Source organism: Rhinoraja longicauda, chromosome 35 (genome assembly GCF_053455715.1).
Source record: "Rhinoraja longicauda isolate Sanriku21f chromosome 35, sRhiLon1.1, whole genome shotgun sequence".
Classification (NCBI taxonomy): Eukaryota; Metazoa; Chordata; class Chondrichthyes; order Rajiformes; family Arhynchobatidae; genus Rhinoraja; species Rhinoraja longicauda.
The window spans coordinates 7554192-7569572 of NC_135987.1; the positions used below are offsets into that span (position 1 = coordinate 7554192).

Consider the following 15381-nt stretch of genomic DNA (forward strand, 5'->3'; position numbering starts at 1 on the left):
TGGAGGCCAAGTCAATGGATATTTTTAAGGCAGAGATAGATTTCTTGATTAATACAGTGTCAGAGGTTATGGGGAGAAGGCAGAGAATGGGATTAGGAGGGAGAGATAGATCAGCCATGATTGAATGGCGCAGTGATGGGCCGAATGGCCTAATTCTGCTCCTATCACTTATGACCTCCTCTTTTCTGTGGGGTATAAATGAGAGTGGGTCAATCCATGCACCAGCTGGGCTACAGAAGCAGCTTAAAGATGACCCGATGCAGGTTCACAAAATTCAGGGGTACAGACACCCTTTGAACACAAGATTTTATTTCAACAACAGACTTCCAAAACCAGAGGGTTGCAGAGAGGGGGGGGGGGGGGGGGGGGAATCAGAACACAGTTGACTCTGGAACTGCCTGAGGTAGTAGACACAGGTCCAATAACAACATTTTAGTAGCTAGATGAGCACTATGAATTGCCAAGGCAACAGGTGAAGGGCTGACAAATTGGATTAGTGTGAATGGGACATGGTGGGATGGGGGACTTGTGTTGCTTGATTCTATGACAAATATCGGTTCTTCCCCATATTTTGTCACCCAACCTTCAAACTAAAACCCTTATCAAGCACATGCTATATTTCACAGGTGCCAGAATAAGATCCTGCAGATTGCCCTGAAGTCATCTGGGCCACGCTACAGTCTGGGTACTATAATGTAACAGTTATAATGAAGTGCCGGATAACTGGTGTTTCTTTGGTTGGATTGAAGGAGAAAGGTTTACCGATACTCATTGGAGTGCAGCAAGTTATGAGCAATATGGAATCCCTTAATATCTCAAATACTATTAACTGGAGCTTCTTCCTCATTGATTTTGGCCAATGGGCAAAGACATCCCTGATCTACCTATTCACAAAATGCTGGAGTAACTCAGCAGTTCAGGCAGCATCTCGGGGAGAGAAGGAATGGGTGACGTTTCGGGAAGAGACCCTTCTTCAGACTGATGTCGGGGGGCAGGACAAAGGAAGGATATAGGTGGAGACAGGAAGATAGAGGGAGATCTGGGAAGGAGGAGGGGAAGGGAAGGACAGAGGAACTATCTAAAGTTGGAGAAGTCGATGTTCATACCGCTGGGCTGCAAACTGCCCAGGCGAAATATGAGGTGCTGTCCCTCCAATTTCCGGTGGGCCTCACTATGGCACTGGAGGAGGCCCATGACAGAAAGTTCAGACTGGGAGTTGGAAGGGGAGTTGAAGTGCTCGGCCACCGGGAGATCAGTTTGGTTAATGCGGACCGAGCGCAGGTGTTCAGCGAAGCGATCGCCGAGCCTGCGCTTGGTTGATGCCCTGATCTACCTGCCTCTTATATACTTTGACAGTTTATTAATGTTCAGATGATGGGAAAAGAAAGTAAGCAACTACCTCAGTATTCAAATAGATCGAAGGCATAGATTTGCCTGTAGCTTAATGCAAAACAATAGGAATGTGTTTAAAGAAGAAAAAGTTTCGAAAGGAATTGCCACTGTACAATAAGTACAGACACCATGAGAGAAAGGGTACAGAAAATCTAATTTATATGGTTGAGGCAGCCAGTCGATGAAAAGGAATGCATTTGCCTTCAGATTTAGTAGGGAGTACATTACGTTCCCTAGCATTAAACCACTGATGTGCAGGTCTACCATTATTTGACCTCGTGTACTGACAAATTGTAGGAATGACGTGTACTGAATAAGATCACACATGTAAAGTTCCAGTTACCTTTATGGCATCGTGCAATTCCTTAGCATCATAGCGATCAGGAGGAAGCAGGAGAGCAACAATTAGTGACTCAAACGTTCCAGACAGCTCGGACTTCAGATCATCGACCAGGTCCTGCAGGAGCAAAGACGACAGATGAGCACTGTGGCAAAACAAAATAACAACATCATGTCTAGAACAGAGCCAGCATTTCAGATTATTCAGCCCAACTATATTCTATTTGACCTTAATCGGGATGCAGATATACAGTACTCTTATGTCCCACAAAACCATCGATGCAATTTGCCTCTATCTCTACCCCAGAGCCAAGCATGATTTTAAAAAAAAATTGTTTTAGAGATACAGCGCGGAAACAGGCCCTTCGGCCCACCGAGTCCGCGCCGCCCAGCGATCCCCGCGCATTAACACTATCCTACACCCACTAGGGACAATTTTTACATTTACCCAGTCAATCAAACCTACATACCTGTACGTCTTTGGAGTGCGGGAGGAAACCGAAGATCTCGGAGAAAACCCACGCAGGTCACGGGGAGAACGTACAAACTCCGTACAGACGGTGCCCGTAGTCAGGATCGAACCCGAGTCTCCGGCGCTGCATTCGCTGTAAGGCAGCAACTCTACCGCTGCGCCACCGTGCCACATAACCAATCTCTAAAGAGATTTAATGTCACCGAAATCTTTGCATGGATATCTGCAAAGCATCTGTGCTTGGCTCAGAATTGGAGGAAGAGATCATTCCAGAAGCAATACTTCCATCTGAGCACCAGAGAGGAACTCGAGGCATGAGAGTTCTGGTATCGCCAGTTTTTTCTACCTCCAACGCACCGTCTTACCACGGTATTATCCAGTGCAATAGCCCCACAGGATTCTACCCATCCCACACCCCAGCAAAGTACAATTGAACTCCCAACCATAAGTCAAAGAAGGTTATGGTGGCACATCCTCAAAAAGATGTGCTACTCTAATTTGGTTGCACCCTGAGCCCCAGCTACAGTGATGACAGGGAATGACGATAAAAAAATAATTAAAAATTAGATGGGACTAACTAGAAAACACTGAATTTCATACTTCAAGTTCTGTATTTGGGATGCATTGATACATGGGAATTTAAACCCCTGCTTTAGAATAAAACAACTGAACAAAGATCTAAATTCTAATTCTATCTACAATCGTGCACATCGTGCATAATGTTTCAGGATTTAGTAAACTTAACTGCCAATAATGCATCTTGTATGCCTTTGCAAAGTTTTGTGAAGAACTCAAATGCATTAATCTGTATTTATTACAAATCCATGGGGCAAAAGTCCATTCTTTAAAGCAGCACCTGTTCACCCATTTCAGTACCAGCTTTGCTTGAACTTGATTCCTTTGCTTCCAGTGACATGGTGGTCTGCAGTTACCATTTGCTAAAATATCTCAATTGCCTTCACTGCAGAAACAAGCTAGTCCTTCACCCAAGCACAACATAACCCTGCAACTTCATGTACTAAGTCTTCAATAATCTATGAACTTATCACCTCAACCATTCCATTAATGGAATTTCCTCTCCACACTGAGGATTAGAAGGCAGTTTCAGTATGTGCATGTAGTTCTGGACAGTGGTTAATTATAATTTACCTTTCCAATTACGGTTTTATAGCCAAGTATAATATCTTGCCGTTGGGCGTTACTTCTCTGCGTCAGTAGATCCAATATGATATCTTCATCCGTTCCTGACAACAAGCATAATGGTTTTAGAATACACGTGCAAATAATTGCTGTTGAACTGTCACTGGAGGTAAGAATCTCTTGCCCAATCTGAATATGTTGTGTGAGCCACTCAAAAATTGCTGTTTAAGATAAAGAATGCAGCCTTAATTGGAGGCATTTAGAAGCTTTGGTGACTGGGAAAGAGCTTTAACTAGCACCTAACCCACTTACACCTAGGCTTGTTGTCGTCAACAGATGCTGGCTTGCTTCTTTTTCCAATACTGACTCTTGCTAGACGGAGTTCCAAGGTATGCAAATCAATAGGCTCCCAACTCTAATGTCAAGACTATCCCTGAAGGAATTGTTAGAAGAGGTAAAAGAGTTTCCTTATTCGACTCTTGTATTCAATGTTTATTGGGCAATTTACATAGATTCCACTTGGATGTCATTTTTGGACCCAATAGCTGCTTTATAAGGCATCAATTTAAACACAAAGGATATTGGCTTAGGTCTATCCCTGGACAGATTGGTCTTGGGCATTTAAACAGGACAGATGGCCCATTGAGCCCCCTAGTGTACAGTTTAGTCATTTATAAACAAAACAGGTCTCTGTTTTTCTCAAAACAAAAATATTGAAGGCCTTATGTATTTTGATCTACAAAGTTGAACAAATAAGGCATTCAAGAGGGGAGCTTTAGTACCTAGAGAGTAGCAAGCTCAATACATTTCCATAAATATGGAAAAGATGCACCGACGGGCCAGTTGTACAAGTAGGAGAATAAAACAGAACTCAACAACACCGCATGATAAAGTGATAGAGGATAAACATGGTATCTTTGGGACAAACAATGACTCGTGACAGTTCACTGTGCACAAATAGAAATCAAACTATTGTCGCTTACCAAAGCCTTTCATGGCCTTGTGAAGGATCTCAGCATCTTGATTGGCATCAAAATCTGGAAAATCATGGATGGTTCCCTAAGAACAGACCATCCATTAATATGTTTCACCTTAAAGAATAAACTGTGATCACAAGAGGACACCACTACATACAGATTAAAGCAAAGTTTCCAATCCCATCTCAGCTTTTGGTTCACTGGGTAACAGAAGTAAAGCACTGCACAAGGTACCAGATTTAATCCTTAAACTTTACGGCGTTTTCTGCTTAGCAAAAAGTGATGCAAGTGCAACATTGATGGTTATAAAATCAGCTTCTCCATCAGGAACCCATGTGCAGATATTGAGAAAGGCAGAATACAAGGAAGGTTCCTGTCTAAACAGCTAAACAATTTTTTTTAAACAGCCTGTTACGCACAGTGAACCTACAAAACCAGCTGATATTTGGGCAAGGCTCCAGAGGAAGAGCATTTTCCTTTGTCAATTTTACCCCAGCTCAGAACAAAACATGAGGATGATAAGTTAATGCAAAAGGCATAAAAACAAAAAATGGAAATACTATCAGGCTGCATCTGTGGAAAGAAAAAGAGAGTCAGTGTCCAAAAGATAGTTTCCAGAACTCATTTTGATTTTCATCAACCTCATAGGCAAACCCAGCAAAACTTGTTTTTGAGTGAATGTCAGATTAGTAATTCTGCATATCCTGGGCACAGTGCATAATCAAAACCACTCTACACCCAGAACACACCCTTTGGTATGGTAATAAAGCAAATAGGTCTAAATTAATTTCAATGTGGCATTAATAATCTGTCACAGTAATTCCCTTTGGCTATCCTCCCAGCAGTTCATATTCCACACAGACAAAAACCTTGGACAAGCACCTGTAGCCTTGAAACACAGCAGTCCGAGGACTACTTCAACATAGGTAGGAACGTCAACCAGGCCAACCTCAAGAGTGTGCTGCCAAAATACTATCAATCTGTCTCCTGTCCCAGAGGGCCAAACAGGTTCCATCTTTACCAGACAACCAGAGTCCTACCAACCCCAACTTGCATTTTGGAAAACTAGAATAACAGGCCTGCATTCAACCCTAACCCTCTGGGCTCGCTCCCTATTTATAAACAAAACCTGAAGCGCAGAGATCCTACAGGACTGCTTTAACTCAAGGCTCAACTAGAGCATGCCACTGCCATCATAGACTTTCAGTATGTGGATAGAAGTCTGGCTGCCAAAGTGTCCCCCAATTGGAAACCATAGAAAACCACAAGACCTACTCACTAGTGAAGTCCAAATCTGGGACATTCAAATCAAGTGACCCTGATCCATATAAGAAATCTAGATACCACCTTGGCAAAGTGATCAGGGGCTCCAAAAGACAGTCCCTGACCCTAGAGTCCCATATTAAACAAGTTAGACACCGAAGTATGACAAAGCTTTCATGCTACAAAGGGGTGCAAAGTGAGGTCAAGCAGAAATCAGTGGCACAGCAGTAGAGTTGCTGCCTTCCAGCCCCGGAGACCCGGGTTTGATCCTGACCATGGGTGCTGTTTGTACAGAGTTTGTACTTTCCCCATGAACTGCAAAGGTTTTTTCCGGAATCTCCGGTTTCCTCCCACACTCCAAAGACGTACAGATTTGTAGGTTAATTGGCTTGGTAAATTGTCCCTGGTGTGTGTAGGATGGCGTTAGCACGCGGGGATCGCTGTTCGGTGCGGACTCAGTGGGCCGAAGGGCCTGTTGCCATGCTGCATCTCCAAACTAAACTATGCACTCTGTGCTCACTTTGAACAGAAGATCAATGGAATGATAACAATAGACAATAGACAATAGACAATAGACAATAGACAATAGACAATGGACAATAGGTGCAGGAGGAGGCCATTCGGCCCCCCACATCCACAGGTGCACCTGAGCCCAAGGTCACTGGCCCAGAGTGAAACCACAGAGGGCGACTGGCCTGGATGGAGTCCCTGGCCATGTCCTCAGAACCTGCACAGACCAGCGCTCAGGTGTGTTTGCAAATATATTTAGCCACTCTTTTCCAATCATCCCAGTGCCAAAGAGGAACAAGGGGTCTCAACCAAAACGTCACCTTTCCATGTCCTCCAGAGGTGCCATCAAACCTGCAGGACTTTGTGCCCTTTTGAGCTAGTCTTAGATTTCATTAAGAGTGTTGCCGAGGTGGAGATGGTTAAGAACTTTAGGTTCCTGGGTATAAATATCACCCCCAATTTGTCCTAGTCCAACCACATCTATGCGACAGTCAAGTAAGCCCACCAAAGCCTCTACTTTCTGGGAAAGCCAAGGATATTCAGCATGTTGCACTGACTAGCGTCCGTTTATACAGATGCACTTCAGCTTGGAACGGCAACTGCTCTGCCCAAGACCACATCCAGTCCATCTTCATGGTGTGTTGCATCAGGAAGACTTGACGTATAGTCAAGAATGTCTGCCATCCTGGCTATTCCTTTTCTTTTACCTTCTTGGGGAAGATATGGGAGCTTGACATCCCAGGCATCTCGACCCAAGAACAGCTTCTCCACCACTGCCATCAGAGTCCTGCACCAAATCACTGCTTTCAGACCCACTTCCAAGTGGTCCTGTCATCTACTCTGATCTGTACCTCAATCTTGCACCATTCTACTGTTTTGCACTCATCATTTATTGTTTATTATTGTATGTATTATCAAATGTTTCGGTATTATTGTATGTATACCATTTACTCTGTGAGTTTCATGCAAATTATAAATTTCATGCAAACTAACCCAAATTTGTGACAGATTAATTTCCCTCCAGGGATAAATAAAGTTCTATTGCATCGTATTTGAATCAAACAAGTCCGTTTATTTCTCATTAGCAAAGTGCTTCAGTATGATATTGTAGGGTACTTGCAGTGTGAAACACAAGTTGATGGATTCAAAAGTGGCCCGAGATGCAAAATACAGGTGTCAGAGGTTATGGGGAGAAGGCAGGAGAATGGGGTCAGGAGGGAGAGATAGATCAGCCATGATTGAATGGCGGAGTGGACTTGATTCTGCTCCTATCACTTATGATTTATGATGAACATTAATTTGTTATTAGGAAAATAACTGCAGATGCTGGTACAAATCGAAGGTATCACAAAATGCTGGAGTAACTCAGCGGGTCAGGCAGCATCTCAGGAGAGAAGGAATGGGCGACGTTTCGGGTCGAGACCCTTCTTCAGGCAACATTCATTGTTCTGTATCCTCCACATCATCGTCTATGTCTCTCGTTTCCCTTATCCCTAACCAGTCTGAAGAAGGGTCTCGACCGGAAACGTCACCCATTCCTTCTCTCCTGAGATGCTGCCTGACTTGCTGAGTTACTCCAGCATTTTGTGATACCATTATTAATTTGTTATTCATTTGTTATTGTGGGTGGAGTTTTCTACTGGGACTGTTCCTGGGGGCGCGTGGTCAGGTAGCACCAGGACCTGCGAAAGTTGTCTGTTTAAGTGTCAGGGTTAAATTGTCCGAGACCCATTCTGGGCGTGGAGAGCTGTGTGCGCTGCAGCAGCCGTCTGGGCAGAGGGGGAGCAACAGCCGCCCGCAGGGTAGGCACCCCCTTCACTGGGGCCACTCGGCCCAACCCCGGTGTTGGCCGCAGCCACGTTGCAGGGGCCAAGCAGTGCGGTGGAGGCGGCGTGGTGTGAGCAGTCAACGAGGGGCCATTGGGCCGGGGGGGCGAACACACGCACACACACACACACACGTGTTGAGCTGCGAGCACAAAGTGCTGGAGTAACTCAGCGGGCCAGGCAGCATCTCTGGAGGACACGGATAGGTGACATTTCGGATCGGCGTCTGAAAAAGAAAAGTGGATCACGACCCGAAACGTCGCTCGTCAATGGTCTTGCCCCAAGATACGAGACTAAGTATCCTTGGTCTTGCCTGGCCCGCTGAGTTACTCCAGCACTTTGCGTTCTAGAGACACATAATACTGGAGTAAATCAGCCGGACAGGCAGCATGACACAAAATACTGTCCCGCTGAATTACTCCAGCACTTTGTCTATTTGTATTCGGTTGAAACCAGCATCTGCGGTTCCACCCTGCACTGTGTGTTGTATGTTCATTACAGATGTTATTTATTCATAAAATGCTGGAGTAACTCAGCAGGTCGGGCAGCATCTCGGGAGAGAAGGAATGGGTGACATTTCGGGCGACCCGAAACGCCAACCATTCCTTCTCTCCTGAGATGCTGCCTGACCTGCCGAGTTACTCCAGCATTTTATGAATAAATACCTTCGATTTGTACCAGCATCTGCAGTTATTTTCTTATTCTCTTACATTACAGATGTTAAATCTGCAGTTCCATCCTTCACTTTGTGTTCTATGTTCATTACAGATGTTAAATCTGCAGTTCTATCCTGCACTGTGTGTTGTATGTTCATTACAGATGTTAAATCTGTGGTTCCATCCTGCACTGTGTGATGTATGTTCATTGCAGATGTTGATTTCAGCCAGGGTGGAGGAGATGGGGGGAGAGTTGTGGATGATATAAACAGACAAGGCAATTTGCACCGAAGCCACACAGAGAGGCGGCCATCATCACCGGCCAATGACTCGCACAGGGCAGCAAGTCCCTCCCCAAGCTCGCAGTGGGATCAGATATCAATGCCGTATAATTCACTTTATCCTCGGCTTCCGCCACACCCTTGCTGGGAGCTGGCAGGCTGCCCATTGCTTTGTGCAAGTGAGTCACTACAATGTTGGAATTGCAGCAGTTCCTGTTCCGAATCACAAGACAACAGCTCCCGAGGATATTTCGTCAATAACGCTGTTGAGCATTGAGAGCGAATCGTCAGAGATTCACGACTTCCAAATTGCATAAAACCAGCCACGATGAAAACGCAGTTCCTTAGAGTTTCATGAAAGGGAAGATGTCTTTTTTGAAGAAACCTCCTTTCCTGTTTATATTATTCATGACTTAATGGAAGACGTAAAGTATATATGATATACTTCAGTCTGAAGAAGGGTCTCGACCCGAAACGCCACACATTCCTTCTCTCCTGAGATGCTGCCTGACCTGCTGAGTTACTCCAGCATTTTGTGAATAAATACCTTCGATTTGTACCAGCATCTGTAGTTATTTTCTTACACTATGATATATAATTTGTATATTTGATTTTTTTTTTTTTAAATGCATTACCCCCAAAAAATAGCTGAAAGCTTCCCACCCATTTACTAAAGTCAAACAGGGCACTGATTAAAAGTTGTACTTTTACCACTTCAATCTATTTACGGCACCAAAAACTTTAGATAGTTCCTCTGTCCCTCTCTTCCCCTCCTCCTTCCCAGTTCTCCCTCTACCTTCCTGTCTCCACCTATATCCTTCCTTTGTCCCGCCCCCCTGACATCAGTCTGAAGAAGGGTCTCGACCCGAAACGTCACCCATTCCTTCTCTCCTGAGATGCTGCCTGACCTGCTGAGTTACTCCAGCATTTTGTGAATAAATGCCTTCGATTTGTACCAGCGTCTGCAGTTATTTTCTTATATTATAACACCAGTCTCACTGAACACTTGCACTCGGTCTGCCTAGACCTACTGGATGCCCTGATTGCTAACCATTTAACTCCCTATCCCATCCCCTCACTTCCTCACTGATCTTTCTGTCCTGGGCCTCCACCATTGCTAGAGTGATGTCACTTGCAAACTGGAGGAACAGCACCTCATATATTGCTTGGGTAGCTGACAACCCAATGGTATGAATGGTGAATTCTCCAATTTTAGGCTATCTCAAACCGCCACCTCCTCCTCTTTTCTCCCTACACCACCACCCCCTGAGCCCCACCTGGACCTACCTATTTCTCCCACCCACCCACTGCTACTTTAAATCTGCCTCACACCTACTGTTCTTATCACTGGCCTTTGTTCCCACCATCGTCCTGTCAATAATTCCCTCGCCTGTGTCCACCCATTACCAGCCATGCTTTGTGTTGCCTTCCCCCTTTTCCAGCTTTCTTCTCCCCCCCCCCCCACAATCAGTCTGAAGAAGGGCTTCAACCCGGAACATCACCTATCCGTTCGACAGAGATGATGCCTGACCTGCTGAGTGATGTCATCTTTTATGTCCGTTTATGTATTAACCAGCAGCTACAGTTCTTTGTTTCTGTGGTTTAAAATCTCTCGTCTGCATTTTCATGGGACTTTCCTATGCAAGTCAAGTTGTACTCTGAGGTGAGAATAAGTGTTCCATCGTGACTGGAGACCATGTCCTTATTGGGGCTCGGGGTGGCCATTGGCTGGGTCAAAGCACCTGGAAAATGAGCTTTTGACTTGGTCGCTAGTCATAAGTTACCCGTTCCCAGGTACAAGTACTTCATGAGCTGCACAAAGCCAGTTGAGAAGTTGCAAAAGTCACTTGAAATATAAAGTCAACCTTTTCGTATTACCTTAACTTTACTGGACCAACAAGTCCTCCAATGTTGTAATGACCAGGGCATTACTTTTGGCTACAAATTGTTCTCTGGCCATCACCTCCATTCCTGATCGTAAGAGATTGAAACTGTTCAAATATGACACCTTCTCAACCAAGATGAATTTGGATTCTATGATCTTCATCAGCACAGCAGGTTGTTAATTCAAGAGCACAAAAAAAAACTGTTGGAAGAACTCAGTGTGTGAAGGTGAAGGGATGATCGGCATTTTCGGTGGAGATCCTGCATCAGGATTGTGCATAGAGTGAAGATAACCAGTCTTTAGAAGCATGAAATGGGGACGAGGCAAAGGATAGTGGGCAATCGGTGGAACCAGAGGTGGTGGGGAACGATAAGGGATGCCAGGAAGATGAAGCCACAGTTCTAACAGCAATTGTTTTTGCTCCAGATTACAGTATCCAGAGTCACTTGTATTGCTCTACTATGGTGCTGCTTTAGTTCACTCATGGTTTTGTTAAATTACAACATGTCTTCAATAAACCTGATCATCCAATACCCAAAGTCACACCACCTTATTCATTCACTCAGCCTTGCACTTAAGAGCACATTTACTCTTCCTGTCTCTACCTATATCCTTCCTTTGTCCCGCCCTCCTGACATCAGTCTGAAGAAGGGTCTCGACCCGAAACGTCACCCATTCCTTCTCTTCTGAGATGCTGCCTGACCTGCAGAGTTACTCCAGCATTTTGTGAATAAATACCTTCGATTTGTACCAACATCTGCAGTTATTGCCTTATACATTTACTCATGGAAATCAAGTGGGGTGGTCACAATTTCACAGGGTGAAAAATAATGTGACCCAATCCTCACTCTACACTTAATTAAGCTTTGGTTGCATGGTTCAAGTCAACTGAACAAAACTGCAAACTCTAGTCTCTCCTCACTGAACAAGGAAACTACTGGGTCTTCCTGGGAGCCATCTACACTCTGGAGACAGATCCAACAGATCCCCGGCTTTTTAGTTTAGTTTCAGAGATACAGCATGGAAACAGGCCTTTTGGCCCACCGAGTCTGTGCCGACCAATGATCCCCCAATACACAAGGGACAATTTACAAATTTACCAAGCCAATTAACCTAGAAACCAATATGCCTTTGGAGTGTGTGAGGAAACCGAAGCACCTGAAGTAAAACCACGTGGAGAGCGTGCAAACTCCGTACAGACAGCAACCACAGTCAGGATTGAACCCCGGTCTCTGGCACTGCAAGGCAGCAGCTCTACCGCGCCAGCTTGCTTAACCTTCTCAGCACATCATTGTTACTAGACAACGGGACAAATAATCCAACTCATTAAGGACTGAAGCAGACTGACTACTTGCAACAACTGGAGCTTTGCTGAAATTCCTTGCAATATTTGATTTCCCCCTCCCACTCCCCAAAAGAAATTCAGCTTCACATCATGTCTCAAACACTTCACATCATGTCTCTAGCTTGACAGATGTTAGGGTCTAATCTTGGTACGTCATCATTCATAAGTCTACTCTTTCTGTTCCCATGCTCCTGTCGTTTGAGATTTGCATTATACTTTTGGAAGTTACTCGTCTGCCTACAGTTCTGGTGTACAAAGTCTGGATCAGAACTTTGCTGTTTTCAATGAGCCCACATTAACCCTATAAGTACATTCAAACAAGCTTATTTGTAGATTATTATAAGAATTCTTTGATCACCATTTGGCTACAGCAGAAACCATTTCTCCACATTTACTCAATCACGTCTCTCTTCCCAAACAAGGAACTTCAGAGGTTATACAGTTAAATGGCAGACTCCAGATATTTCACAGGCAACAAATCCAGAGGTTCAGCTTTGTGTTTTAAATGTTTTGGAAAATAAAAGATTGTTTTTGATATCCGTTTTAAATCCCATTGTCCACAAACATTTCCACCCAAAGTTCAAACAAAGATAATACAGCAACCATGAACAGACTTCCTCCACATTTTATAGAACAAAACCAAGTATTTTTTATCAGCTTGCATTTCATTAAATGTTACTTTTAAGTCATTTGCTAAAATGCAACAACACCATGTGTGGCTTGACAGACTGAACATTTCCCAATTTCTGTTTCAGGCCTGTGGCATTTATTGAATTAGATCCGAGTTGCTATGTAAACATCTGAAACAAGAGAAAACCCACGGTGTGGGTAGAGCGCAGAGACAATGAATACATTCTTGATCTTATCCCAATTCATCTGACTGCACACGACTGCCTGCATAATGATTGCAAAGACAGAAACAGTTAGGCATGTGATTGACCCCTGCCCCCCAAAAACAATGAACCATCACTTTTCCCATTGTTGGCTTTTTCCAACAATGGGGAAAAAATATTCATTGCCATTTGATAGCGGAATGTTTTTTGGGGGGTGTCCCAGTGGCAAGTTCTTCCCATCACAAAAGGTTTCTTTATGCAAAGCTCTGTTAATATTTCCGCCCCCTTCATCAACAATCAGACCACTCAGTTTTTCACTGCTAGGCGTAAAGAGTAGGGAGACAAAAGTAATTTGGTAGCAGGTGGGTGGGGTGAAAGAAATTAAGAAAAGTGATTATTGGTCAAGGGAAAATCTAGGGTGCATGCCACTTTAGTTACGACAAGATTTAATTTAGGAGAAACAAACAGAAAGACGGAGCCTTCTTTTATTCAAACAACCAATTAAGGCCTTACACAGCACAATTACACAATGCCAGAATAATTACTATCCTTGAAAGGAGTCATATACTTGGTAACACTGCCATCAAATTTTTTTCTGTAAATTGCAACATTTTCTAAAGAAGAGTAATGACAGGCAGCACCTACCACGCAAATGAAATTAAATTGTGGCCTTTAATTGTTAACATAGCTGCATTTGTTGTAATCTTTCATTGTAAACTTTTTCTGGGATCTAGGTGGAGTATTTGAACGTAGTAAAATACCAATGTGTAGAACTACTACGCCCACCAACAGCTGGTGAATCATCGCACACCAGCACCATACAATGTCTGACAACTCAATTCTGATCACACTTACCCTGCCTTTGGCTGCCATGGTTCAGTAAGGAAATCTATTTTAAAACAGAAAAATAAAAGATCATTTATCGTAGCTTCTCCACACATCCTGAAATGTTTCAATAACACATTAACATGACAAGAGCAAATAAGAATGGCATGATACCTCTGACAAGCCTACTGCAAAGAAAAATGTTCGCAGTATGTGGCTCACTGAAACTCACGAAACAAGGCCTGCCTTTTCTCTGAGGAAAGACGCTGGCGGTAGTTTAGGGATTGGCAGAGAGATTGGAAGCATATTTAAATAATTTAGTCATAGAAAAGAGTCAGCCTATAAGAAGCTATTAATCCAAAAACCCCCTATTTGGGTGCAGCTAAAACCAGCACTGAACTTTGATTCTAAATTATCAGATAATTCAGGGTACTGAAGGTGAACAGTTTTCCTAATAATGCCCATCACTGATACGGAGGTTAAAATCCCCAAACTGTGCCAAATCAGAAACGTTTACAGCAGAGAGAGGAAGAGGAAATGTTTACCTTTGTTTTGATTAACCGCACCGATCTCACAATAGGTTTATCAAGAGTGTTTTATTGTCATTTGTCCAGATAGATCAATGAAATTCTTACTTGCAACAGCACAACAGAATATGTAAACATAGTACACTGTGAACAATTTAATAAATGGGAAAAAAAAGTTCAGTGAGTGTATATCTAAATATACATATACACATACATAAACACACACAACACACGCATATAATCCTCCAACACTTTCGCCACCTCCAACGGGACCCCACTACTGGGCACCTCTTTCCATCTCCACCCCTTACTGCTTTCCGCAGAGATCGTTCCCTCCGCAACTCCCTGGTCAACTCGTCCTTTCCCACCCAAACCACCCCCTCCCGAGGTACTTTCCTCTGCAACCGCAGGAGATGCAACACCTGTCCCTTTACCTCCCCCTTGACTCCATTCCAAGGACCTCAACAGTTTTTTCAGGTGAGGCAGAGGTTCACTGGCACCTCCTCCAACCTCATCTACTGTATCCACTATTCCATCATACCACTTGTACATCGGCGAGATCAAGTGCAGGCTGGGCGATCGTTTTGCTGAACACCTTCACTCAGACTGCCTTAACCTACCTGATCTCCCAGTTGCTCAGCACTTTAACTCCCCCTCCCATTCCCAATCTGACCTTTCTGTCCTGGGTCTCCTCCATTGTCAGAGTGAGGCTCAGCGCAAATTGGAGGAACAGTTTGCACTTGGGTAGCTTACACCCCAGCGGTATGAACATTCACTTCTCTAACTTGAAATAGCCCATGCTTTCCCTCTCTATCCCCTCCCCCTTCCAAGTTCTCCCACTAGTCTTACTGTCTCCGACTGCATTCTATCTCTGTCCCTCCCACTCCCCTGACATCAATCTGAAGAAGGGTCTCGACCGAAATGTCACCCATTCCTTCTCTCCAGAGATGCTGCCAGTCCCGCTGAGTTATCATATCATATCATATATCATATATATACAGCGCGGAAACAGGCCTTTTCGGCCCACCAAGTCCGTGCCGCCCAGCGATCCCTGTACATTAACACTATTACTCCAGCATTTGTGTCTATCGCATATATATATATATATAT

The 15381-nt window shown here is 44.0% G+C and overlaps 1 protein-coding gene across 1 annotated transcript in view; it reads right to left on the reverse strand.

The window, feature by feature from the left end:
- LOC144609961 (annexin A5-like) overlaps positions 1 to 14058 on the reverse strand; it is a 33526-nt gene extending 19468 nt beyond the window's left edge. The window contains exons 1-5 of the mRNA XM_078428368.1: positions 13919 to 14058; positions 13775 to 13808; positions 4327 to 4402; positions 3353 to 3447; positions 1736 to 1849 (exon numbers count right to left, since the gene is read on the reverse strand). Of these exons, the coding sequence (XP_078284494.1) occupies positions 1736 to 1849; positions 3353 to 3447; positions 4327 to 4402; positions 13775 to 13792 (303 nt within the window). The 5' untranslated portion in view covers positions 13793 to 13808; positions 13919 to 14058. The remainder of the gene's footprint in view (positions 1 to 1735; positions 1850 to 3352; positions 3448 to 4326; positions 4403 to 13774; positions 13809 to 13918) is intronic.
- Positions 14059 to 15381: the final 1323 nt, after the last annotated feature.